At 37.7% G+C, this 24,978-nt stretch overlaps 4 protein-coding genes across 9 annotated transcripts in view; 3 read left to right on the top strand and 1 right to left on the bottom strand.

Annotated features, from left to right (window-relative positions):
* LOC131101477 (ankyrin repeat and IBR domain-containing protein 1-like) overlaps positions 1-21,970 on the bottom strand; it is a 39,999-nt gene extending 18,029 nt beyond the window's left edge. For 2 of the 6 annotated variants that reach the window (XM_058046680.1, XM_058046687.1), the window contains exons 1-3: positions 21,929-21,969; positions 19,528-19,581; positions 19,177-19,437 (exon numbers count right to left, since the gene is read on the bottom strand). The gene's annotated coding sequence lies outside the window, so the exon portion shown is untranslated. Of the gene's footprint in view, positions 1-19,176; positions 19,438-19,527; positions 20,997-21,034; positions 21,054-21,632; positions 21,849-21,928 lie in introns of those variants that run through there. The other 4 variants (XM_058046682.1, XM_058046685.1, XM_058046684.1 and 1 more) reach the window with 4 other exon arrangements.
* Positions 4,866-8,725, top strand: LOC131101481 (anterior gradient protein 2 homolog). Its single transcript, XM_058046692.1, has 7 exons — positions 4,866-4,950; positions 6,392-6,578; positions 6,639-6,691; positions 6,758-6,834; positions 7,241-7,304; positions 8,336-8,419; positions 8,504-8,725. The coding sequence occupies exons 2-7, from the start codon at positions 6,406-6,408 to the stop codon at positions 8,551-8,553; spliced, it is 501 nt and encodes a 166-aa protein (XP_057902675.1). The 5' UTR covers positions 4,866-4,950; positions 6,392-6,405; the 3' UTR covers positions 8,554-8,725.
* LOC131101479 (anterior gradient protein 2 homolog) lies at positions 12,284-15,397 on the top strand. Its single transcript, XM_058046691.1, has 7 exons — positions 12,284-12,369; positions 13,129-13,309; positions 13,370-13,422; positions 13,502-13,578; positions 13,692-13,755; positions 14,897-14,980; positions 15,062-15,397. Exons 2-7 carry the CDS (start codon positions 13,143-13,145, stop codon positions 15,115-15,117), a joined length of 501 nt encoding a protein of 166 aa, XP_057902674.1. The 5' UTR covers positions 12,284-12,369; positions 13,129-13,142; the 3' UTR covers positions 15,118-15,397.
* Positions 16,119-24,668, top strand: LOC131101478 (tetraspanin-13-like). The gene is made up of 6 exons (XM_058046690.1): positions 16,119-16,355; positions 19,236-19,403; positions 19,525-19,605; positions 22,488-22,601; positions 22,717-22,827; positions 24,272-24,668. Exons 1-6 carry the CDS (start codon positions 16,293-16,295, stop codon positions 24,344-24,346), a joined length of 612 nt encoding a protein of 203 aa, XP_057902673.1. The 5' UTR covers positions 16,119-16,292; the 3' UTR covers positions 24,347-24,668.
* Positions 24,669-24,978: the final 310 nt, after the last annotated feature.

The following is a 24,978-nucleotide window of genomic DNA, read 5'->3' as shown; positions in this document are numbered from 1 at the left end:
ATGGTATCATGTACCCAGAAAAAAGTATTTTGTTTGATTAATGTTCATGTTAAAGGTTAAATAACTGTTAATAGTTATCCTCCCTATCCGTGTGGAAGTGGTAAGTTTTTGGCTATTTAAGTTTAAAGGAAATAACTTGGAGGCTACCGTTTAGGTCGCTAGCTCTCTAGTTTGCGAGTTAGCATGTGTCTCAAGACCCTGCAGTTGCGCAATATGTTGTAAATAAAAAAAGTATAAATGGGACTATAGTCGTGTTTTGTCATGTCTACAGGGCTCTAATAATGCTTTGTTCATTTTAATGTGAAAAAAATAATTTGTCTACCCACCAACTATATGTGGTTTCTTAAGTTTTTATTATTTGCCGTTTTATTATTATTATATATATTTATTACTGATTGATTGATTTTCTTTATTTTTGATTTAGTTATTTTTCATCTTATTTTGTGTAGAAAAATAAAAATTAAGATATTTGAGAACAGTGGAATGTTTTATCAGAGCTTTTATATAGAAAATCGGAACCAAAGCACTGAAAAAGTTTGTATATTTTTCTGTTTTTAATAAATGCGTTTTTTTTTTGGAAAACCTGATGCGGCCCAGCCTTTGCCCAGACCCTAGCTCCAGTGGGCCCCCAGGTAAATTGAGTTTGAGACCCCTGCTTTAAAGACATCCTCTCATGTGGACAAAAAAGTTCCCCATATAGGAAATATGGCGTGGATGCATTCTACGGCAAAACAGATTTTTGGCCTGCCAAAAAAAACCAAAAAGTCAAAAGTTAGACCCCAAACTAATGTCACCGGACCAGAGTCAGAGGATCCCATTGCCCATTGCCTGTGTGTCAAGATGCGGGACCATATTCGACCCATTTAAGGAATAGAAAAGTCTTTTACAAAGAAAAAAAGGGGGGATACTGTCATGATCTGTGTGTTGTCACTTTGCTGCCACCTGCTGTTCTTTCTTTGTAGCACATCCTGACCAGCACTTACACTCCACTGCACACACTTGAGGTCAACCATCCATCTGACAACTTAAGCTCCGCTCACAGCTTTACTAATCACACACAAATGTCCCTCAAACTTGTCCCGTTACTTTCTGGCTTTTATCGTATTATATTTGTGAGTACTTTGTGAGTACTAATCTTGGGTTTCCCGGATCAGTTCACTAGTTCCCGACAAGCAAGGCTCCAGCTGGAGAACCTTTTAAATGTTTTTGACAGTTGAGTCGAGCCCTCAAGGCGCAGTTTGGCTACAAAGTCAAATACTTGCGTATGTAGTTGACTTTTTTTTTCCGTTACAGAGCAACTCAACTAGTAATGTTCCTCCTAAAGAAGCAGTTCGGTGACATGGCATCAGGTTTTCCTTTTGGATGCGGCCCAGCCTTGCCCAGACCCCAGCTCCAGTGGCCCCCAGCTAAATTGAGTTTGAGACCCCTGATCTAAATGTTTCATTTGTTTTTTTTTGACATTTCAGTCAAATATAAAAGTGTATTACCTTTCAGTAAATAATATTTATAGTATTCACATATCATTTATATATACTGTCATTGTGTTATTCAAAATTTAAATGATTTTGTAAAGATATGCTAAGAAGTTCTTTATATTTCAAGAAAAAAACTGCATCTCAGCTTTGTCATATCCACCTTTTCCCCCCTAAAATAATTCATTATTTAGTTTTTTTAGTGGCATTTTTATATGTAGACATCATCAGATTCTTTGTTTTTAACCAAATAGTTTGATCCACAATTGAAATGAATAAATAAATAGTTCCCAAATACTACATAAATGTTGTACTATCTAAATGTTTCATTTGGGTTTTTTTTGACATTTCAGTCAAATATAAAAGTGTATTACCTTTCAGTAAATCATATTTATAGTATTCACATATCATTTATATATACTGTCATTGTGTTATTCATTATTATATTTTATTATTATTTCTAATTTATTATAATATTATATTATATTAATAATATATATTTATATATTATATTAATATTATATTTTATTATAATTTATTATATTATTTATTTATAAAAATATATTCTAAACTTATAATAAATTAGCAAATATTTCATTTTAAAATCAATTAACGGCAATTTTTAAATCATTTTTAAAACGTGGTTTGATTTGCATATAAATCATTAAAAATCTACCTTAAATATACCCTAATATTACCTTTCAGTGAATACTATTTCTAATATACATATATCATTTTAATATACTGTCATTATGTTATTCATTATTATAGTATTGTGTTATTATTTCTAATAATCATAAAATATGTATAAATAAATGTATGCTAAACTTTTCAACCAATGCTTGTAATGAATTAGCAAACATTTCTACTTAATCGGGCTTTTAAAAAATTAAAGGCAATTTTTATTGTATTATTTTTAAAATGTGGTTTAATTTGCATAAAAATCGTTAAAAATATACATATTATTATAGTTTATTAGAAAAAAAGGTTCCTGACTAATCAAAGCCATTCCTGTATTTTTTTAAGTGTAGCCTAAAAAAATATTGCTAAACTTATAATAAATTAGCAAATATTTCATTTTAAAATCAATTAATGGCAATTTTAAAATCATTTTTAAAACGTGGTTTGATTTGCATATTAATCATGAAAAATATACCTTAAATATACCCTAATATTACCTTTCAGTGAATACTATTTCTAATATACATACATATATCATTTTAATATACTGTCATTATGTTATTCATTCATTCATTTTCTACCGCTTTTCCTCACGAGGGTCGCGGGGGTGCTGGAGCCTATCCCAGCAGTCTTCGGGCGTGAGGCGGGGTACACCCTCACATTCAAAATATATATAAATAAATATATTCTAAACTTATAATAAATTAGCAAATATTTCTACTTAATGGGACATTTTTAAATAAATTAATGGCAATTTTTTTCATTTTTAAAATGTGGTTTAATTTGCATTAAAATTATAAAAAATATACATATTCTTCCATTCATTCATTTTCGACCTCTTATCCTCACAAGGGTCGCGGGGGTGCTGGAGCCTATCCCAGCTGTCCTCGGACGAGAGGCGGTGTACACCCTGGACTGCTCGCCAGCCAATCACAGGGCACATATAGACAAACAACCATTCACACTCACATTCATACCTATGGACAATTTGGAGTGGCTAATTAACCTAGCATGTTTTTGGAATGTGGGAGGAAACCGGAGTACCCGGAGAAAACCCACACATGCACGGGGAGAACATGCAAACTCCACACAGAGATGGCCGAGGGTGGAATTGAACCCTGGTCTCCTAGCTGTGAGGTCTGCGTGCTAACTACTCGACCGCCGTGCCGCCCATTATGTTATTCATTATTATAGTATTGTGTCAAGGCGCAGTTTGGCTACAAAGTCAAATACTTGCGTATGTAGTTGACTTTTTTTTGGCGTTACAGAGCAACTTAACAAGTAATGTTCCTCCTAAAGAAGGACTTCGGTGACCTATAGATTGCCTATAGATTAATAGAGTTAAAGCCTTGGTATGGTGATGTCTGGTTTGGGAGCAATGTCTGATTTTCGTGGCTGAAAAATAAGCCAAAAGGAATCTATGGAGGCCGTCTCAGGAATCGAGTACGTGTCCTATCCCTGTTGGTCCCTTCCATCTTTACTGAATGAATGAACTGGAGAGTTCCGTTGCTGTCCAAGCAGGTACTTGCATCCTATTCCAACCTCACCGACCAACAGACGGGTGTTACGTGTGTCAGTCACATCCGTGTTTTTTCGGGCGGGGTTGAGTGCAGCTGGTGAATGTGAAGTGGGAATAGGAGTGGCCTTTGACCCTGCCTTCTTGTTCAAATATTGACGCTGTAGCTGTGCCAACACGCAGTGATGACATCGGATGAGCAGGATGGGCAAAGGAAAGTTCTCAGTACACGTTCTGCCGACTTCATTTCAGCAAAATTTAAATGATTTTGTAAAGATATGCTAAGAAGTTCTTTATATTACTTTGTCATATCCCCCTTTTCCCCCCAAAAATAATTCATAATTTTGTTTTTTAGTGGCATTTTCATATGTAGACATCATGGATTCTTTGTTTTTACCAAATAGTTTGATCCACAATTGAAACTGAATAAATAAATAGTTCCCAAATACTATATAAATGTTATACTAAGTGTATTACCTTTCAGTAAATAATATGTATAGTATTTACATATCATTTATATATACTGTCATTGTGTTATTCATTATTATGTGATTTTATTATTATGTCTAATAATCATAAAATATTTATAAATAAATATATTCTAAACTTATAAATATTTCTACCTAATGGGACATATAAATCATTTTTAAAATGTGGTTTAATTTGCATATAAATCATAAAAAATATACCTTTAATATACCCTAATATTACCTTTCAGTGAATACTATTTCTAATATACATATATAATTTTAATATACTGTCATTATGTTATTCATTATTATAGTATTGTGTTATTATTTCTAATAATCATAAAATACGTATAACAAAAATGTATTCTAAACTTTTCAACCAATGAATTAGCAAATATTTCTACTTAATCGGGCTTTTAAAAAATCAATTAAAGGCTATTTTTATTGTATCATTTTTAAAATGTGGTTTAATTAGCATAAAAAATTATTTAAAAATATGTATTATTATAGTTTATTATGACAAAAAATATTCCTGACTAATCAAAGCCATTCCTGTATTTTTTTAAGTGTAGCCTAAGGCATTGTTGATACGTTTGATGCAGACAACAATGCACCAAACCATCAGTCATGCAGTACTTAAATGCTAATTGTATTCCAACAAGGTGGAGCAGCCAGCATTGGTGTACAGGGAGGGTGTAAAGAGGGCGGGACTTGAGACGGATGAGTATTTAAATACCCGACAGGTGAGAGAGAAAGAACACATCCTGGAACAAGGAGCCACCTCCATTCTCACAGGATCATCCAGGAACAGGTAAGAGGAGATAAGGTCTGCCTTCATGCACACTGTGTTACCCGTCTCGATGTCGGCCTCCAAATTGGAATATTCAATATTCAACATGAATTATCAGTTGATAAAATGAGAGTAGATTGTTACAGAGTCAGGTTGCAGTAAAAAATTTAAACAAAATATGTATTCATAATGAAAAATTATAATAATTCATTCATTCATTCATTTTCTACCGCTTTTCCTCACGAGGGTCGCGGGGGGTGCTGGAGCCTATCCCAGCTGTCTTCGGGCGTAAGGCGGGGTACACCCTAGACTGGTCGCCAGCCAATCACAGGGCACATATAGACAAACAACCATTCACACTCACATTCATACCTATGGACAATTTGGAGTGGCTAATTAACCTAGCATGTTTTTGGAATGTGGGAGGAAACCGGAGTACCCGGAGAAAACCCATGCATGCACGGGGAGAACATGCAAACTCCACACAGAGATGCCCGAGGGTGGGATTGAACCCTGGTCTCCTAGCTGTGAGGTCTGTGCGCTAACCCCTAGACCACCGTGCTGCCAAATTATAATAATATTTAATTCTATTATGACCTCTGTATTCATTTTTATTATACAGAATTATTTATGAATGTATTTTTTGTACACAATCATAATCTCTTAAATGTACAGTGATCCCTTGTTTAAGACCCAAGTGCTTATTTATAAATGGAATATTTTACCGGCTGCACGGTGGTCGAGTGGTTAAGCGCGCAGACCTCACAGCTAGGAGACCCGAGTTCAAGCCCACCCGTGTGTGGTTTTTCTCCGGGTACTCCGGTTTCCTCCCACATTCCAAAAACATGCTAGGTTAATTAGCCACTCCAAATTGTCCATAGGTATGAATGTGAGTGTGAATGGTTGTTTGTCTATAGGTGCCCTGTGATTGGCTGGCCACCAGTCCAGGGTGTACACCGCCTCTCGTCCGAGGACAGCTGGGATAGGCTCCAGCACCCCCACGACCCTCGTGAGGATAAGAGGTAGAAAATGAATGAATGTATATTTTTAATAATTTTAATGCAAATTAAACCACATTTTAAAAATGCTACAAAAAGTTGCCATTAATTTATTTAAAAATGTCCCATTAAGTAGAAATATTTGCTAATTTATTATAAGTTTAGAATATATTTATTTATATATATTTTGAATATATTTTTTTAATATAATGTATATTTTACCACCTTCCAAATACGCGTAACATTAGAGCCCTCTAGAAATGAAATAACACCCCTATAGTCAACTTTACACTCCCATTACCCCAAATAGTAGATACAATAATAAAAATACAGTGACTAATAAAGTAGGAAGCGGCGTACATTGATCTGATTCTGGCATGCCCCCGCCCCCGCAAGCCCAATTTGAGATGTCATTGTTGGCGGCGAGTCCCCGAGTGCTAACATTCTTTGTCCATGTCTCCCAGGAAGCGGAGCAAAGATGATGAAAGCATCGCTGTCACTACTGCTGGTGCTCGTGGCCGGGTCTTGTACGTTTGGCAAATACATCCCAAAGTCGGGGAAAAGGGTCCCTCAGACTCTGTCCAGAGGTTGGGGTGACCAGCTGATCTGGGCTCAGACTTACGAGGAAGGTCTCTACTGGGCTCGGTCAAGGTGAGGACTAAAATGATGAAGTTTTGATCAAGTCTTTGCCTGACTGATGGATGCTTTTAGAAACAAGCCCTTGATGGTGCTATTTCACCTGGAAGACTGTCCACACTGCCTGGGTAAATGTCACAGCCTCCTGCCTCTTTCGTCTGTCACATGATTGACACAAGTCTTTTTCCTGACAGCGCTCAAGAAAGTCTTTGCAGACAACGATAACATCCAAAGAATCTTGGATGAGGACTTTGTTGTGCTCAACCTGGTGGTACGTCACACTATTCTCATCTGTCCCTTAAGTCTTAACACACAATGCATACAGTATATGACACTATTATTGATTAATAATAATGTTTACAATGTTTTATACAACATAGAGTGGTTTGAAAAAGTATCTGAACTTTTTGGAATTTCTCACATTTCTGCATAAAATCACCATCAAATGTGATCCGATCTTCAAAATCCAAATCACACAGATGAAAAAACAGTGTCTGCTTTAACGGAAACCACCCAAACATTTGTAGGGTTTCATGTTTCAATGAGGATAGCATGCAAACAATGACAGAAGGGGGAGGAATAAGTATTTTTTGCCCCCCCACTCCACCCCCCTTTGGCAGACAATTATCAAATCCAAGTGTAAAAACTAAAATGTTGTTGTTGTTGTTCCTCCACAGTATGAAACCACGGACAAACACCTCTCTCCGGATGGACAGTACGTTCCCAGGATCATTTTTGTTGGTAAGAGCTGTATACAACACCCAGTAAGATTTTGAAAAAAATAAGTATGTATCACATTTATGTTCACAGTTTTAATATATACTACAATAATATACGTATGATATTTATCTTTTATTTTGGAAATGTTTTTAGGGCTGCCAAAAATAACAAGTAACTAATTCATTTCATTCATTCATTTTCTACCGCTTATCCTCACGAGGGTCTTTTGTGACCTCTTGGATAAGCCCGGACACTCCTGGGAAGGTTCACCACTTTTCCATGTTTTCACCATTTGTGGATAAGCTCTCACTGTGGTTAGCTAAAGTCCCAAAGCTTTAGAAATGACTTTATAACCTTTTCCACACTGATAGATCTCAATTAATACAGTAAACCTCGGATATATCGGATTCAATTGTTCCCACTGGTTTTGTCCGATATAAGCGAAATCCGTTATATGCGTATACCGGAAAATGTCCGTTTTACGCATATATCGGATTTATATCCGATATATATGCGTAAATGGGATTTTATCCGTTATAAAAAGGCACTTCCATGACTATGTTTCCAATGTACCTGGACGCGCAGGCAACGCTGCAAACGCTGCAAATGACGTCGTATAGCGGCCTGTCACGATTCGGCGAATCGGAGCGCCACGATGCGGCCATACGATATATGCGAGGGAAATTTAATGGAAATGCATTGGAACGGGTGACTGGAGATTTTGTCCGAAATAGGCGAAATCCGTTATAAAAAATCCGATAAATGCAATGAATTTTTATTGGAAATGCATTACAGAAAAATTGGTTCTTTTTTTATCTGTCCGTTGTGAGCGAATTTCCGATATATCCGAGGTTTACTGTATCAATTAAGTTATCACTTTTCCACACAGGGTACTTGTAGGTTTGGATTTTTATCATAAAAAGTTTCATTTGCATTTTGTGTTGAGTTCTATTATCATCAATGTTAAATTTGTTTGATGATCTGAAACATTTGAGTGTGACAAACATGCAAAAAAAAAAAATGACTTGTGATACTTTCTTTCTTTCTCTCAGACCCATCCATGACAGTGAGGGCTGACATTACCGGTCGCTATAACAACCGAATGTATGCCTACGAACCAGAAGACCTCAAACTCTGTAAGCCGACACCCCACGACACCACTGCAGTATCACGTCAGGTTTGCAGCAGAAGCAATGAATCCCATTTCTCTCCTCTATCAGTGATCAGCAACATGCAGAAGGCCAAGAAACTCCTCAAGTCGGAGCTGTGAGCTGTGAGGACCACACACAGGTTCCTCTGGAGACGCCGTCACCATGAGCTATTGAGCACTGGATATCTTCCTTCTTACATTTTTTGGTCTTTCAAGTCAATTTGGATGGATGTTGTTTTTGTTTCCTATGTGCCAAATAAAAGATGACAAACCCCAAAGCACAGAATCTCTTAAATGAAAAAATTTATTTTTGTAATTATTATTTTTTTGTTTAATATTACGAGAAAAAAAGCAAGAATTACATGGATGGATGGATGATTTTTGACTGATTTTGTTTATTTTTGTGTCTGCACGCCCACAGAATTTGTTCTCCTAAAGCAGGGGTGGGCAAACTTTTGGACTATTGGGTTAACAAAACTGTCCGGGGGGGCCAGAATATATATTTAACACACACACTATTTTACACATATAATTCTAACAGTCCACCTTGAATTATTTGTCAAATTTTATTTGTAAAAATGTCATACTATTAGCTATATGTTGTAAATATGTAAATATTTTCTATATGTCCCTTTTTTCCGGAGCACTTTAAACATCAGACCACATCAAACTACAAATACAATTTTACATTTTTTTTTTTTTTTACTGAATAAGACATCCGACTTGCAAATCATGTCAGCATTTATGTTAAAATTGAAATACTTAAAAAAGCAACTGGCGGGCCGGATTCAAACACCTGGTGAGCCGAATATGGCCCTTGGGCCATATTTTGCCCACCCCTGTCCTAAAGTCTTAATTAATCCCTTTTCATTTTTTCATCAAGTGTTACACTGGGTGGCACTCGTGCCAGGTGTTTTGGACCCCGGAGCAGAGACCAAGGTAAAAGTAGTAAAAAGGTATTTACTAGTAACGGGTGCTCACAGAAGACGCCAGTGACGGAAGATCACAGAGAAGCTAAAAGTACCAACAAAAGAGTACGAAGACAGTAGGCAGCAAACATACAAGGTACAAAAACGTCAGGAGCAAAACCCAAGTGTGCAGACCAGAGAGCAAGGCAGGAGTCCTCTGCAGGACACAACAGAGACAACAGGGGGCAGCAGAACAAAACAAGTGCAGATCATGACACCAGGTCCATTTGACAGCAAAACATCCACATAGTCCTCATCTTGTACCAAACAGACATCTCCAAAGACCACTTATATACGTACATACATATATATATATATTTGTATACATATATATATTAGGGCTGTCGGAAGTTCCCTTTAATGGGCATGATGAACGTGCACTCCTCCTGTTTGACCCTTGGCCTCCACCGTAGTTTGGTTGAAGCACAGTAACTGTGTAGCCACAAGCTGGAACAAACATTGACGTGAAATGGAGAAATAAATGTGTGTATATGTATTCGGTATATGTATGTGTATATATGGGGTACATCCCAGCCAATCGCAGGGCACATATAGACAAACAACCATTCACACTCACATTCATACCTATGGACAATTTGGAGTGGCTAATTAACCTAGCATGTTTTTGGAATGTGGGAGGAAACCGGAGTACCCGGATGTGAAAACCCACGCATGCACAGGGGAGAACATGCAAACTCCACACAGAGATGGCCGAGGGTGGAATTGAACCCTGGTCTCCTAGCTGTGAGCTCGTCCATACTTTTTGTGCAGTCAAGATGCTAAAACCAATTCATTTGAGGTCAATGTATGCTAGCATAACATCCTAGCTTTGTGTTATCGGTGATGAATGTTTCTGTTTCCATAACTGATAAAGTTAAAGGAATTTTGTTCGATGCATTTCCCGGCTTCAATCGATCGTGGTTTTAATATTCAAAAATATATGAAACATGATGAGGTGGTAGGTTCAATGACTATATTTGCAGTCTGTTACTCTCCAGTGTTCATCCAAGGGCTTATTCACCATGGTAGCTCATTTCATGTTCAGCACATCAGTTATTGACAATCAAAAGATTTGAAAGCATAACTAAGCCAAGATGGAGGAGGTGTCAAAGCCCTCATGACGCAGTTTGGCTACGAATCATTGTTTGGCGTCCCTTTGTCAAGCGGGTCGACTGAGGACTTACAATGCTGATCAACAAGAAATGTTCCTAATCCAGAACCAGTCGGGTGACCTACATTACCATGTCTGTACAGACATAAAGCCTTGGCATGGTGGTGTCTGGTTTGGGAGCAAGCATCAAGGGTCATGACCTTGATGTCAAAGTTTGACAAAACACAAACCCAGCAAAGTCCTTACTCGGGAAGGTGTTAGTGAAACAGACTATTTTGGTACTGATGGAACAGAACGGAACGGTCTTCAGGCCTCTCGCCTGAAGACAGCTGGGATAGGCTCCAGCGCCCCCTTGCCACCATTGTGAGGATAAGCGGTATAAAATGAATGAATGAACTAACCCAAAATGGAGGAGGTGTCAAAGGTCGGGTTATTAGACACGTGTTCACTTCAAGGCTCTTGATAATTTAAGGGAAAAATATTTTAGTATGTCAGCCATAGGAATAATATTTCAACATTTAACATTTATATTCCTGTATCATACAAGAACTATGGCCATCAAGGTTTGTCCGAGCACATTTGACCCATCGTGTTAGTGGTTTTTGGTTTTGTAGGATTTCAGTAATAACGTAGCAAGTCAATTATTTTCCCGATTTGTTTAATACTGGCCCCCGCTTCAACCACTCTCCACCCCCGCACAATTATGAGAGGAGGACCCCACCAAGGTGGTCTTTTTCGAGGAGACGTTGTTTGGCGTCTCTTTGGCAAGCGGGTCCACTGAGGACTTGCTGCTCAACAAGAAATGTTCCTCCTCCAGAACCAGTTGGGTGACCTACATTACCAGCACGTCTGTACAGACTTAAAGCCTTGGCATGGTGGTGTCTGGTTTGGGAGCAAGCCTACACAAAGGGTCGTGACCTTGATGTCAAAGTTTGACCAAAACACAAACCCAGCAAAGACCTTACTTGGGGAAGGTGTTTCTGAAATGGACTCTTTTGGTACTGACGGAACAGAACGGAACGTATTGGCTGGCCACCAGTCCAGGGTGTACCCCGCCTCTCGCCCGAAGACAACTGGGATAGGCTCCAGCACCGTCAGCGACCCTTGTGAGGAAATAAGCGGTAGAAAATGAATGAATGAATAATTCATTATTTAGTTGTTTTGTGGCATTTTGATTTGTAGTAAATGACTAAATACTTCCCAAATACTATATAAATGTTATAAATAATATGTATTTCATTTGGTTTTTGACATTTCAGTAAAATATAAAAGCGGATGATGGATTACCTTTCAGTAAATACTATTTCTAATATACACATATCATTTTTAATATACTGTCATTATGTTATTCATTATTATAGTATTGTGTTATTATTTCTAATAATCATAAAATATGTATAAATAAATGTATTCTAAACTTTTCAACCAATGCATGTAATGAATTAGCAAACATTTCTACTTAATCGGACTTTTAAAAAATCAATTAAAGGCAAATTTTCATTGTATCATTTTTAAAATGTGGTGTAATTTGCATTAAAGAATCATAAAAAATATACATATTATTATAGTTTATTATGAAAAAAAGGTTCCTGACTAATCAAAGCCATTCCAAGTGTAGTCTAAAGCATTGTTGATACGCCTAATGCAGACAACAATGCACCAAACGATTAGTCACGCAGTACTTAAATGCTAATTGTATTCCAACAAGGTGGGGCTGCCAGCATTGGTGTACAGGGAGGGTGTAAAGAGGGCGGGACCTGAGACGGATGAGTATTTAAGGACCCGACAGTTGAGAGAGAAAGAACACATCCAGGAACAACGAACCACCTCCATTCTCACAGGATCATCCAGGAACAGGTAAGAGGAGATAAGGTCTGCGTTCAATATGTATTCACGATGACATTTTTTTTTGTTCTATTGTAACCTCTTTTATTCCTTTTTTATTATACAGAATTATTTATTCATGTATTTGTGTACAGAATCATAATCTCTATTAAATGTACAGTGATCCCTTGTTCATGGCGGTTCATGTGTTTAAGACCCAAGTGGGATTGCTTATTTATAAATGGAATATTTTTTTACCACCTTCCAAATATGCTTATCAACATTAGAGACCTCTAGAAATTAAATAACACCCCTATAGTCACATTTACACTCCTGTTACCCCAAATAGTAGATACAATACTACGTCAATACTATATACAATACTATGTACAGTGACTAATAACGTAGGAAGTGGCGTACATTGATCTGATCCATTAATTTATTTAAAAATGTCCCATTAAGTAGAAATATTTGCTAATTTATTATAAGTTTAGAATATATTTATTTATATATATTTTGAATATATTTTTTAATATAATGTATATTTTACCACCTTCCAAATACGCGTAAGATTAGAGCCCTCTAGAAATGAAATAACACCCCTATAGTCAACTTTACACTCCCATTACCCCAAATAGTCGATACAATAATAAAAATACAGTGACTAATAAAGTAGGAAGTGGCGTACATTGATCTGATTCTTGCATGCCCCCGCCCCCGCAAGCCCAATTTGAGATGTCATTGTTGGCGGCGAGTCCCCGAGTGCTAACATTCTTTGTCCATGTCTCCCAGGAAGCGGAGCAAAGATGATGAAAGCATCGCTGTCACTACTGCTGGTGCTCGTGGCCGGGTCTTGTACGTTATACATCCCAAAGTCGGGCAATAGGATCCCTCAGACTCTGTCCAGAGGTTGGGGTGACCAGCTGATCTGGGCTCAGACTTACGAAGAAGGTCTCTACTGGGCTCGGTCAAGGTGAGGACTAAAATGATGAAGTTTTGATCAAGTTTTTGCCTGACTGATGGATGCTTTTAGAAACAAGCCCTTGATGGTGATCTTTCACCTGGAAGACAGTCCACACTGCCTGGGTAAATGTCACGCTTCACAGTCGGCCCCTGTGTTCTCTTTCGTCTGTCACATGATTGACACAAGTCTTTTTCCTGACAGCGTTCAAGAAAGTCTTTGCAGAGAACGATAACATCCAAAGAATCTTGGATGAGGACTTTATTGTGATCAACCTGATGGTACGTCACACTATTCTCATCTTGATCTTGGAACATAATCATATAAAATTGCCAATTATCAAATCCAAGTGTAAAAACTAAAATGTTTTGTTGTTGTTGTTGTTCCTCCACAGTATGAAACCACGGACGAACACCTCTCTCCGGATGGACATTACGTTCCCAGAATCATTTTTGTTGGTAAGAGCTGAACAATAAAATAAATATGCATTATATTTTCAAACCTATTTTGTGTTTATAATCAAATATTTTAATATATACAATAATATATGTATGATATGTAGTTTTTTAGATTGGATATGTAACACAGTAACTAATTCATTTAATTTAAAAACTCGGGGACCCGAGTTCAATTCCACCCTCGGCCATCTCTGTGTGGAGTTTGCATGTTCTCCCTGTGCATGCGTGGGTTTTTTCCGGGTACTCCGGTTTCCTCCCACATTCCAAAAACATGCTAGGTTAATTGGTGACTCCAAAGCTGGGATAGGCTCCAGCACCCCCCACGACCCTCGTGAGGAAAAGCGGTAGAAAATGAATGAATGAATGAACCATTCACACTCACATTCATACCTATGGACAATTTGGAGTGGCTAATTAACCTAGCATGTTTTTGGAATGTGGGAGGAAACCGGAGTAGATAGATAGACTCCCTTTATTGTCATTGCACAAAAACACAGTAGTGAAATTGCCAACGAAATGTTGTTGCCTGGCTCCCATATAATAACAGACACAAAAGAAGATAAGTAATAATAAATAATAATAATAATGTGGAGAATAAATAGATAGAATAGACACCAAATATGAACAACATAATGTAAAGTGCAGCGTGAACAGTAAATTGCCCAAATAATTTAAATAATTTAAATAAATAATAATAATGTAAGTAAAGGTAGAGGGGCTTATTTGGCATTCAGCAGTCTGATGGCCAGACCCGTAGAAAACCCACGCATGCACGGGGAGAACATGCAAACGCCACACAGAAATGGCCGAGGGTGGGATTGAACTCAGGTCTCCTAGCTGAGTGGTTAGTCTGCGCGCTAACCACTCGACCGCCGTGCAGCCTGCTGATTTCTTACTTTACTTAAATGTTTCAGAACATCAAACAAATGTAAATATTAGTCAATGACACTTTTCCACACAGGGCCATGTAGGTTTGGATTGTTTTTCACTCTTAATAATACAAAAAACTAATAAAAAATCAGCATTTTGTATTGAGTTACTTTGTCATTGACAAATGTTAAATTTGTTTGACGATCCAAAAACATTTGAGTGTGACAAACATGCAAAGAAATTGACTTGTGATACTTTCTTTCTTTCTCAGACCCATCCACGACAGTGAGGAATGACATTACTGGTCAATATAGCAACCGACTGTATGCCTACGAACCACAAGACCTCGACCTTTGTAAGCCGACACCCCACGACACCACTGCAGTATCACGTCAGGTTTGCAGCAGAAGCAATGAATACCATTTCTCTCCTCCAGTGATCAGCAACATGGAGAAGGCCAAGAAACTCCTCCAGTCGGAGCTGTCAGCCTGAGGACCACACACAGGTTCCTCTGGAGACGCCGTCAGCATCAGCTATTGAGCTATCTTCATCAGCTATCTTCCTTTTTATATTCTATGGTATTTCAAGTTAATTTGGATGGATGAATGTTTTTGTTTGCCATGTTTCCCAAAGCACAGAGTCTCTTTAATGATAATTTTTATTTTTTTTAAAAGGTGTAATATTGTGACAAAAAAAAGCAAATATTATATGTACGTTTTGGAAAACTGGTTTAGTTATGAAATGATGGAAATAAAGTATGATGGCAATACGACCAGGCCAGGGTGTACCCCGCCTTTCGTCCGAAGTCAGCTGGGATAGGCTTTATATTAAAGTTGAAATGAGAAAAAAAAAAAACAAGAAATAAAGTTGGAATATTTGAAAAAATCGGTTGCAGAAAAAGATATTATATGAGTAACGTCAAATATTATGGGAATAAAGACATAATTAGTCGAAGAAAATCTACAAGAAGAAGGTTGAAATAACATTTCATTTTAAGGGAATTAAATCTAAATATAAAAAAAATCCCAATATTACGAGAATAAACTGGAATGTCATTTAAGTGGCATAGAATATTATTATAGAATATAATAAACGAAACAAAGTTTAAAAGTGAGAATATCTTGTAAATAAAATCCAAATATTATGAGAATAAATACCTAATGTTAGCGTGTAGCTTCCGCTCCGTTCGGCAACGATCGGCTTCACACATCCTGTAAGCCGGTAAAGTGTGGCCTTCAAAATAAAAGCACGGTTTACTGTATCTTTCGGGAACATCCTCTTAATTTAGAATGTCGTAAACCGTAGGAATGCCGTATGAACTTTATAAAAATATATAGCCGAAAAGATTAATCTTGCTAACTAAATATTTCATACTGTGTATAATGTGTTAGTATTACGTTATTGAGAATGATTACTATTATATAGACTGGATGTTTGCCTACGAAAATGCTTTTATTTTTAAAACCCGCGGTACAACTTCCGTGTTCCACCGTGTTCTTCTCGGACGTTGACGCTACGCTAGAGCGGGCCGTGGCGGTTAGTCAGTCGGCTGGAGTCGGTGCTGGGTGGCCGTCCCTTGCTACTGAATTCCCGTTGGATGTCGTGGACGTCATCTGGGCGACAACTTGCTATTCCTGCCGTTCCTTCCTGTTCATCGATCGGCCAAGATGGCTTGCGCTGGATTCACCTGCTCCAAACACTCCTTGTGTGCGCTCAACATCCTTTACATTGTGAGTATCAACGCGGCACGCTATAACATATGGATGCGTGTACTATTATTATTATTATTGTTATTACTATTCTGAGCTGTTGTTTTTCTGCACTGGGAGAGTGGAAACGTCACACTCATGCTCAATCAATTATTCACCGTGGGACGTTGTCAGATGCTCAGCTTGTGATGACAAGCACCCCCCCCCCCCCCACACCCTCTCTTAGAAATAAAAATCCATGTCCTGAGAGGATGTCCTGCTTCCTCATCAGTGTCTGGAATCTCATCCAAGGGAGTTGCCTTGTGTGAGGCCTGAACAACAGCTTCCCGAGGAGCCGGGAAAACGTTGAGCACAAGCAGGGAGATAAACAGCCGCATGAGTCGGCCTTATCTGTTGTCTCCGCGGGTTCAAAGCTCCATTATGACTTGAGATGTGGACGTTGAGCGTGCAAGGTGCAGACGCCTCACCTGGAGAGCACCGACGCGCAAATAGGGACTGGTGTCAATAATACTATGTAAGTGTGGGATTCAAGTGGAAAAAGAAGCTAACCGCCGTGTGCTCTTGCTAAAGTTTGAAAAATAAAACAAAAGCTCATGTTTTTGTGGTACATCTGAACTTGAAACTGAAACCGGGACAACAACAACAAAATGGAGAGCAGTGAAGCTTACGTTGCATGCTGAGTAAGATAAATGTGTACATGTTGGCAGGTCTGCACTAACACTAAAAATACTTTTTGTCTCTCTCTTTACTGCCCCCACCATCCCCCTGTTTTTTTTTTCTTCTTCTTTTCTGTGTACCTTCTTGCCCCGGTCCAGCCGCTCCAAACTTGCATAACAAAAACATAAAATAACGGCAAATAAAAAGAAATACAGTAAACCTCGGATATATCGGAAATTCGCTCACAACGGACAGATAAAAAAGAACCGATTTTTCTGTAATGCATTTCCAATAAAAATTCATTGCATATATCGGATTTTTTATAACGGATTTCGCCTATTTGGGACAAAATCTCCAGTCCCGTTCCAATGCATTTCCATTAAATTTCCCTGGCATATATCGGATGGCCGCATCGTGGCGCTCCGATTCGCCGAATCGTGACAGGCCGCTATACGACGTAATTTGCAGCGTTTGCAGCGTTGCCTGCGCGTCCAGGTACATTGGAAACATAGTCAAGGAAGTGCCTTTTTATAACGGATTAAATTTTCCGGTATACGCATATAACGGATTTCGCTTATATCGGACAATTCCAGTGGGAACAATTGAATCCGATATATCCGAGGTTTACTGTAAAACGAAAGGTGTAGCTTACACCTGGCAGAGCACATCTGTTTAGCATGTAAGGGCATTTAGATCAACAATACTATCTGCCCCAATGGCTGGACAGGACAAAAAAAAGGGAAAAAGGCTATTAGCTACCCCACTTCCTGTATGCACACTCTATAATGCTACACAGACAAGCGCTTTTGCTCCATGACAAAACAGAGACATTTAGGACATTGATAAACTGTTACTTACTGCTTGCTCTATGACTCCTCCACATGACCAAGTAGCGTTGGAAAGGAGTCAGGCTTCAGCAAGTTTGTGGGCTAGTCCAGCTGCATAGTGGCCCATGTTCACTAAACAGTCTAGTGTGAAATGCCCTTGACAGTTGGCGGCGTCTTTAGGAATTGTAAACAAACGTGGCGTTCCCTTGCATCCAAAGAAACACTTTTTACGAGCCATTGCAAACAATGTAAACAGATAGCTTATCTGGCTTACAGTCACGCCCATATAAGGAAATCTGCTCCTCTGTGACATCACAAAAGGGCAGTTTTACCACGCCTTCCGAAACCGAGCGTTTTGAGCCATCCCAAAGTTCTTTCAGGGATCACTTCCAAATGCAAAAACCGAATTATGTGAAACTTTGGCATGGATTAACACCAGAATACAACATTCTAACTACTTTATAGGTCAAAAAAGTGGGAAAAGCATGCTAATAGGTGCCCTTTAAGTAATATATTATATGAACAGATATTTACGCTATATAGATACATACAGTATAGTATAGCATATTATTTAAAAAATTAAAATCTAAAATGAATAACTTTTTTCATGAGTATTTTAACTCTATGCTACTAAAATAACATTGTTTTTCATTATAATATCACAAGTTTATTCTCCTAAATTGCAACTTTTTTCTCAGAATATTTTAATTTTAATCTTGTAAAATTATTTTTTCCCTCAACTATTTACATTTTCTTGTTGTCAATTTTTTTCTCGGAACTATGGCTTTATTGACATAATATTTTTACTTTATTCTCTTAACATTATAACTTTTTTTGCAACATAATTTTACAGAAATTACTTTTTCTATTTGCTGTTTTGTTTGTTTTTCATCACATTTACAAAACGAATACCTCTGTTTCTTTAGAATTTCTACATTGTGCTACTAAAATGACATTATTTTAAAATGACTTCAGATTTTTGCTTTTTTTTTGCTGTTCTTGTAATAATAAAATATCAAATAATATCATTTTTAAATCAAAATAAATTTGTAATTTTTGGAAAATAAAATGTAATAAACTAAAGGGTCAAAATATTGAGGGAATAAGGTCAATTATAGATATATGAAATGAAAATAAATATAGAAATGAAATAAAGCAGAAATGAAAAAAGATGTACAAAAAGATGACAAAAAAATTAAGCAAAAATAACAATAACAACAAGAAAAAAGGAGATTTATGATAATAATAAATTGGTAATATTATGAGGACAAATAATTTCATTTTAGCAGCACGCAGTTGAAATACTAAAGCTTTCATGTTCCAGTGTGGGCCGTGTTTAATGCGATGTGTGAAATAACCTTGAGAAGACGGTACTGGATGAAGAAGATGACACACATGATGTCCTTCTGTCCCTCAGATGGTGAGTCTGCTGATGATCGGGATAGCAGCATGGGGCAAGTGGTTTGGCCTGGTCTCCAGTTTCCAAGTGGTAGGCGGCGTCGTGGGAGTGGGCGTCTTCCTCTTCTTTGTGGCTCTGGCCGGCCTCGTTGGTGCAATGAAGCACCACCAGGTCCTCCTGTTCTTCGTATCCTTGGTTATGTGATGCATTCAATTGTAATCTGATACATGATGAAATGAAATGAAACCATTAGCATTACCAAATCCGCCAGCAGGGTGTTACTGTTACCCTTGACTGTGAATGTCAGTACATGATCATCCTCTTCATGGTGTTCATCGTGCAGTTCTCCGTCTCCAGTGCCTGTCTGGCCATCAACAAGGAGCAACAGGTGAGTTGACGAATTAGCAAGAAGTTAAGGATGTCTCAAAACGCTTCGTTTCCAAAGGCGTGGTAAAACTGCCCCTTTTGTGACATCACAAAGGAGGGGACTTCCTTATATGGCCGTGGCTGTAAACCAGGCCAGTCGACCATGAGCTGCCCGCAGCTCCTAAGCATTTCTTAATTAGCGCTCCAAAGACTTTATTCGTTAATTATCAACTCCTATACCCACTATATTAGAAAGTGGGGTTCGGAAGCACTTTGGGCTTGTGACCAATCACAGTGGAGTGGGCGTGCCCGGAGGGTGGAATAAATTAAAACAGACCATTTTGGCGAGTAGCACAAATCCAAGGAAATATAGCTGGAATAGGTGCAGATTCTGGAAGATCGAGACAGCTTTCTGTGCACGTTATTGCGTGTAGCTGCTCTATAGGAGTCCACAACTCAAAACAAATGAGCATAATTGGCCCCCTTTAACTGTTTTTCCTTCTGTTTACTTAGACCACACATGCGCGCATCACAAAGACATTATTGTGATTTGCGAAGGGTCAGTGAACGCACCTCCTGACCTACCGTCTGTCATTATGGCTTCACGTGATGTGCATGCGTGAATTACGCTACAAATGTTAAGGTAATTCAGGGGTGGGCAAACTACGGCCCGGGAGCCACATGCGGCCCACCAAGCGTTTGAATCCGGCCCCTCCCAAGTTGCTTTCTAAGTATTTCAACTTTTAACATACAAACTGGCAACATGACTTACAAGTATTGTAAGAAAAAAAAATTTATTCAGAAAAAAACTGTAAAATGCAATTTCGTAGTTTGATGTGGTCTGACGTTTTAAGTGCTCCTTTAAAAAAGGCACATGAGAACATACAGCTAATAGTGTAACACTTTTACAGATAAAATTAGACAAATAATTTAATGCGGACTGTTAGAATTATAAGCATGAAATAGTGCGTGTGTGTGTGTTAAATCGGACAATTTTGCTAACTAAACGCGGCCCGTGAGTCAAAAAGTTTGCCCACTCCTCACATAATTCATTAAATTAATTAGTTAGCACTGCTAATGTTACCTCCCTAAACTAGACTTGGGGAAATACAGTTTTAATTTTACTGCTCACTGCCAAATGTTCTCGAACTGAAACACATGAAAGAGCGGGAAAAGTATATATACATATATATAGTTTGAAATATACATCCATTTTGTTCCTTCACCCATCTAATTCACTAGCACCTAAAATGGCTGCTAAAGGCTAGCACGGCCAGGCTTCGGTTCTCACCGCTAGGCCTGTTAGCATTAGCGAATATATACACATATATATACACAGACTTTCTTTTCTCACATAAACAACTAATATACATTACAGAGGCATCAAAAGTCACAATACATGACTATACTACATATTGCGGTGTACTTAAAAACACTTCTTTTTCACCAACCTGAAACACATGAAAGAGCGGGAACAGTATATATATATATAGTTTGAAATATACATCCATTTTGTTCTTTCACCCATCTAATTCACTTGCCCCTAAAATGGCTGCTAAAGGCTAGCACCGGCCAGGCTTCGTTTCTCACCGCTAGGCCTGTTAGCATTAGCGAATATATACACATGTATATACACAGACTTTCTTTTCTCACATAAACAACTAATATACATTACAGAGGCATCAAAAGTCACTCTATATGACTATACTACATATCGTGGTGTACTTAAAAACCACTTCATTTTCACCAACCTGAAATACATGAAAGAGCGGGAACAGTATATATATATAGTTTGAAATATACATCCATTTTGTTCCTTCACCCATCTAATTCACTTGCACCTAAAATGGCTGCTAAAGGCTAGCACGGCCAGGCTTCATTTCTCACCGCTAGCCCTGTTAGCATTAGCGAATATATACACATGTATATATACACAGACTTTCTTTTCTCACATAAACAACTAATATACATTACAGAGGCATCAAAAGTCACAATACATGACTATACTACATATCGCGGTGTACTTAAAAACACTTCTTTTTCACCAACCTGAAACACATGAAAGAGCGGGAACAGTATATATATATAGTTTGAAATATACATCCATTTTGTTCCTTCACCCATCCAATTCACTTGCACCTAAAATGGCTGCTAAAGGCTAGCACGGCCAGGCTTCGTTTCTCACCGCTAGGCCTGTTAGCATTAGCGAATATATACACATATATATACACAGACTTTCTTTTCTCACATAAACAACTAATATACATTACAGAGGCATCAAAAGTCACAATACATGACTATACTACATATCGTCGTGTACTTAAAAACACTTCTTTTTCACCAACCTGAAACACATGAAAGAGCGGGAACAGTCGGTCGTCTCTCCAACGCGGAAGTGTATTTATTTCTTCTTCACGGCTGTGTGTGGCCTTCCCAACAACCAGGCCGCAACGCCCCCAAGTGGCGACACTGTGCAACTGCACCGAGCAACGAAAGTGCCCTCCTTTCAACCAACAATTATAGGAAGATTAAATTAAAACACCTTTGGTTTTTTTGTTTTTCCCCCCACACCTTTACATTAACGTGTTATTTTTGTCAGTCTTAAATAATAGTTATAATAGTAGTAGACATTTTAAGAAATGATGCTTCTAATTGAGTGGTCAGTTTTTAAATTTGATATTGCTTTGTTTACAAAAAATAATAAAAAATTATAAGCTTTTCTGGCCTATAAATGTAGTTAGAATGTTGTAAACTCGTGTTAAACCACACCAAAGTTTCAGATTGGAGCCCTGGAAGAAGTTAGGAATGGCTCTGAACGCTCGATTTCAGAGTGGTTTAGTACAGTAATCCATGTCTTGAGGTTTGTGGAACGGTTGTGGACCCCTCCCTGTCGTTTGCCCCCAGGACCATCTGCTGGAGGTTGGCTGGAATAACTCCCGCAGCACCCAGAAAGACGTTGAGAAGAGCCTGAACTGCTGTGGCTTCAGGCAGGTGGACCTGAACGCCACATGTGATGCCGTACGTTTGCTTTGCCCGTCGTTTATCAGCATGATGTCAAAATAAGGTGAAGACCAGTTTTGCACCTGTACCGGCTAAGTTCCTGTCTCCCCCCCCCCCCCCCCCCACCCCCCAGGCCTGCTTTCCCAATCACTCGTGTTTGCCATGCGCTGATAAGATCCAGGAACACGCTGATGAAGTGTTGCGTTTTGTTGGAGGCACGGGACTCTTTTTCAGCTTCACTGAGGTGAGCCTTGGCTAACACCAACATGTCGTATCGCATTTTTAATATCATAAAAATCCACTGTTAATGACAAATATTATTGGATATTACACTAATCTGCAGGGGACTTTTTTTCATGCTGGAATGATGCTGCCCAAATATTATTGATGCTTATTACAACAGAACCTTGGTTAGCGTCGTTAATACGTTCCACTCTATCCAAAGCGTACTCTAACCAAATCCACTTTTCCCCTAAGAACTCATGTAAATCCAATGAATCCGTTCCAGGAGGCCAAAAATGTTATCAGATAAGATATTTTTATAGTTATACATGTAAAATCTAATAAAAATGCATATAAATATGTACAGTATAAATCAGGGCTTTCCAATTCTAAAAATATTTCACCAGAAAGGTAAAAAAGACAAAAAAAAAATTTGCGCAAATGGAGCAATCAGCAGTATTTTTGCAAGAATAAATTAATAAATTAATATTGAGAGAAAAAAAGTTGTAATCTAACAAGAAAAAGAAATAATGTAATATTATAAGGAAAAATAACATCATGTAAGTAGCATAAAGTTGAAATATTTTATTTATTTTATATAATATTATATATAATATTTTTTGACAAAAACAAAAGGAATAATTGTAATATTTGGAAAAAAATATAAGGAAAAATAACATCATGTAAGTAGCATAAAGTTGAAATATTTTATTTGTTTGATTTATTTCATATAATATTATATATAATTTTTTTGACAAAAACAACAGGGATAATTGTAATGTTTGGAAAAAATATATAAGGAAAAATTACATCATGTAAGTAGCATAAAGTTGAAATATTTTATTTATTTTATTTATTTCATATAATATTATATATAATTTTTTTCTGACAAAAACAAAAGGAATAATTGTAAAATTTGGAAAAAATTATAAGGAAAAATAACACAATGTAAGTAGAATAAAGTTGAAATATTTTATTGATTTTATTTATTTAATATAATATTATATGTATTTTTTTGGACCAAAACAAAAGGAATAATTGTAATATTTGGAAAAATTTATAAGGAAAAATAACATCATGTAAGTAGCATAAAGTTGAAATATTTTATTTATTTCATATAATATTATATATAATATTTTTTGACAAAAACAAAAAGAATAATTGTAATATTTGGAAAAAATAGACAATAAGAATAAACTCAGGATAAAGGCATAATAATAACATTGTTAGCTAGTTACTGGGTGGGGCTGCACGGCGGTCGAGTGGTTAGCACGCGGACCTCACAGCTAGGAGCATGTGAGTGTGAATGGTTGTTTGTCTATATGTGCCCTGTGATTGGCTGGCCACCAGTCCAGGGTGTACCCCGCCTCTCGCTCGAAGTCAGCTGGGATAGGCTCCAGCACCCCCCGCGGTAGAAAATGAATAAATGAATGAGTTCCTGTGTGTGTGACCATCTTTGTTGTCAGATTTTGGGCGTGTGGCTGACATATCGCTACAGGAATCAGAAGGACCCCCGAGCCAACCCCAGTGCTTTCCTGTGAAAGGCCCCCAGTCCCATCACCTCTCCGAACGTGTAAATAACAACGTAACGCTCATTTATGTGATCTTGGCATCCCGACACTGGATTAGTTCTCCACACCTGAAAGTGCAGTGAGGAACTGGAAATATATAGTGTGCATACAGTATGTTTTTGTGTGTTTGTGAGAAAAGTGTGTGCTTCTGGCTGTGTCCTGTTTGTATTTGGGCTTTGCATGACTTGTAAATAGAGACAACCGTGTCAGAACTGCGCTGGCCATTTTGCAAATCATCTATCTGCGACTTTGTACTGTCAAAACACAATAAAAAACACAAAAGGAAGCAACATTTTGCCTTGTGGTTGTCCATTATTTCCTGTTTATGTTTTTGAATGATTTAATTCTAATGATTGAGGACGGTAATAGCGCTGAAATAACTGCCAAATAACTGCTGAGCTAAATTGTGTTGGAATGAATGTTGGGGGTTTCTGTGTGTATGTGGCGCCCTCTGGTGTTCAGCAGGAAGTCACGAAAATGTGTTGATAATACAGTGGCCACTTTTGTGATTTCAGTCTCGCTACGTGAGACATAACCGCACACCTGAAGTTTGTAATAAATATATAATATAAATATATAATAAATATATGTAATATAATACA

Source organism: Doryrhamphus excisus, chromosome 14 (assembly GCF_030265055.1).
Source record: "Doryrhamphus excisus isolate RoL2022-K1 chromosome 14, RoL_Dexc_1.0, whole genome shotgun sequence".
NCBI lineage: Eukaryota > Metazoa > Chordata > Actinopteri > Syngnathiformes > Syngnathidae > Doryrhamphus > Doryrhamphus excisus.
The sequence above is the reverse complement of the archived record's forward strand: the minus strand, read 5'-3'. Positions and strand labels throughout refer to the sequence as shown.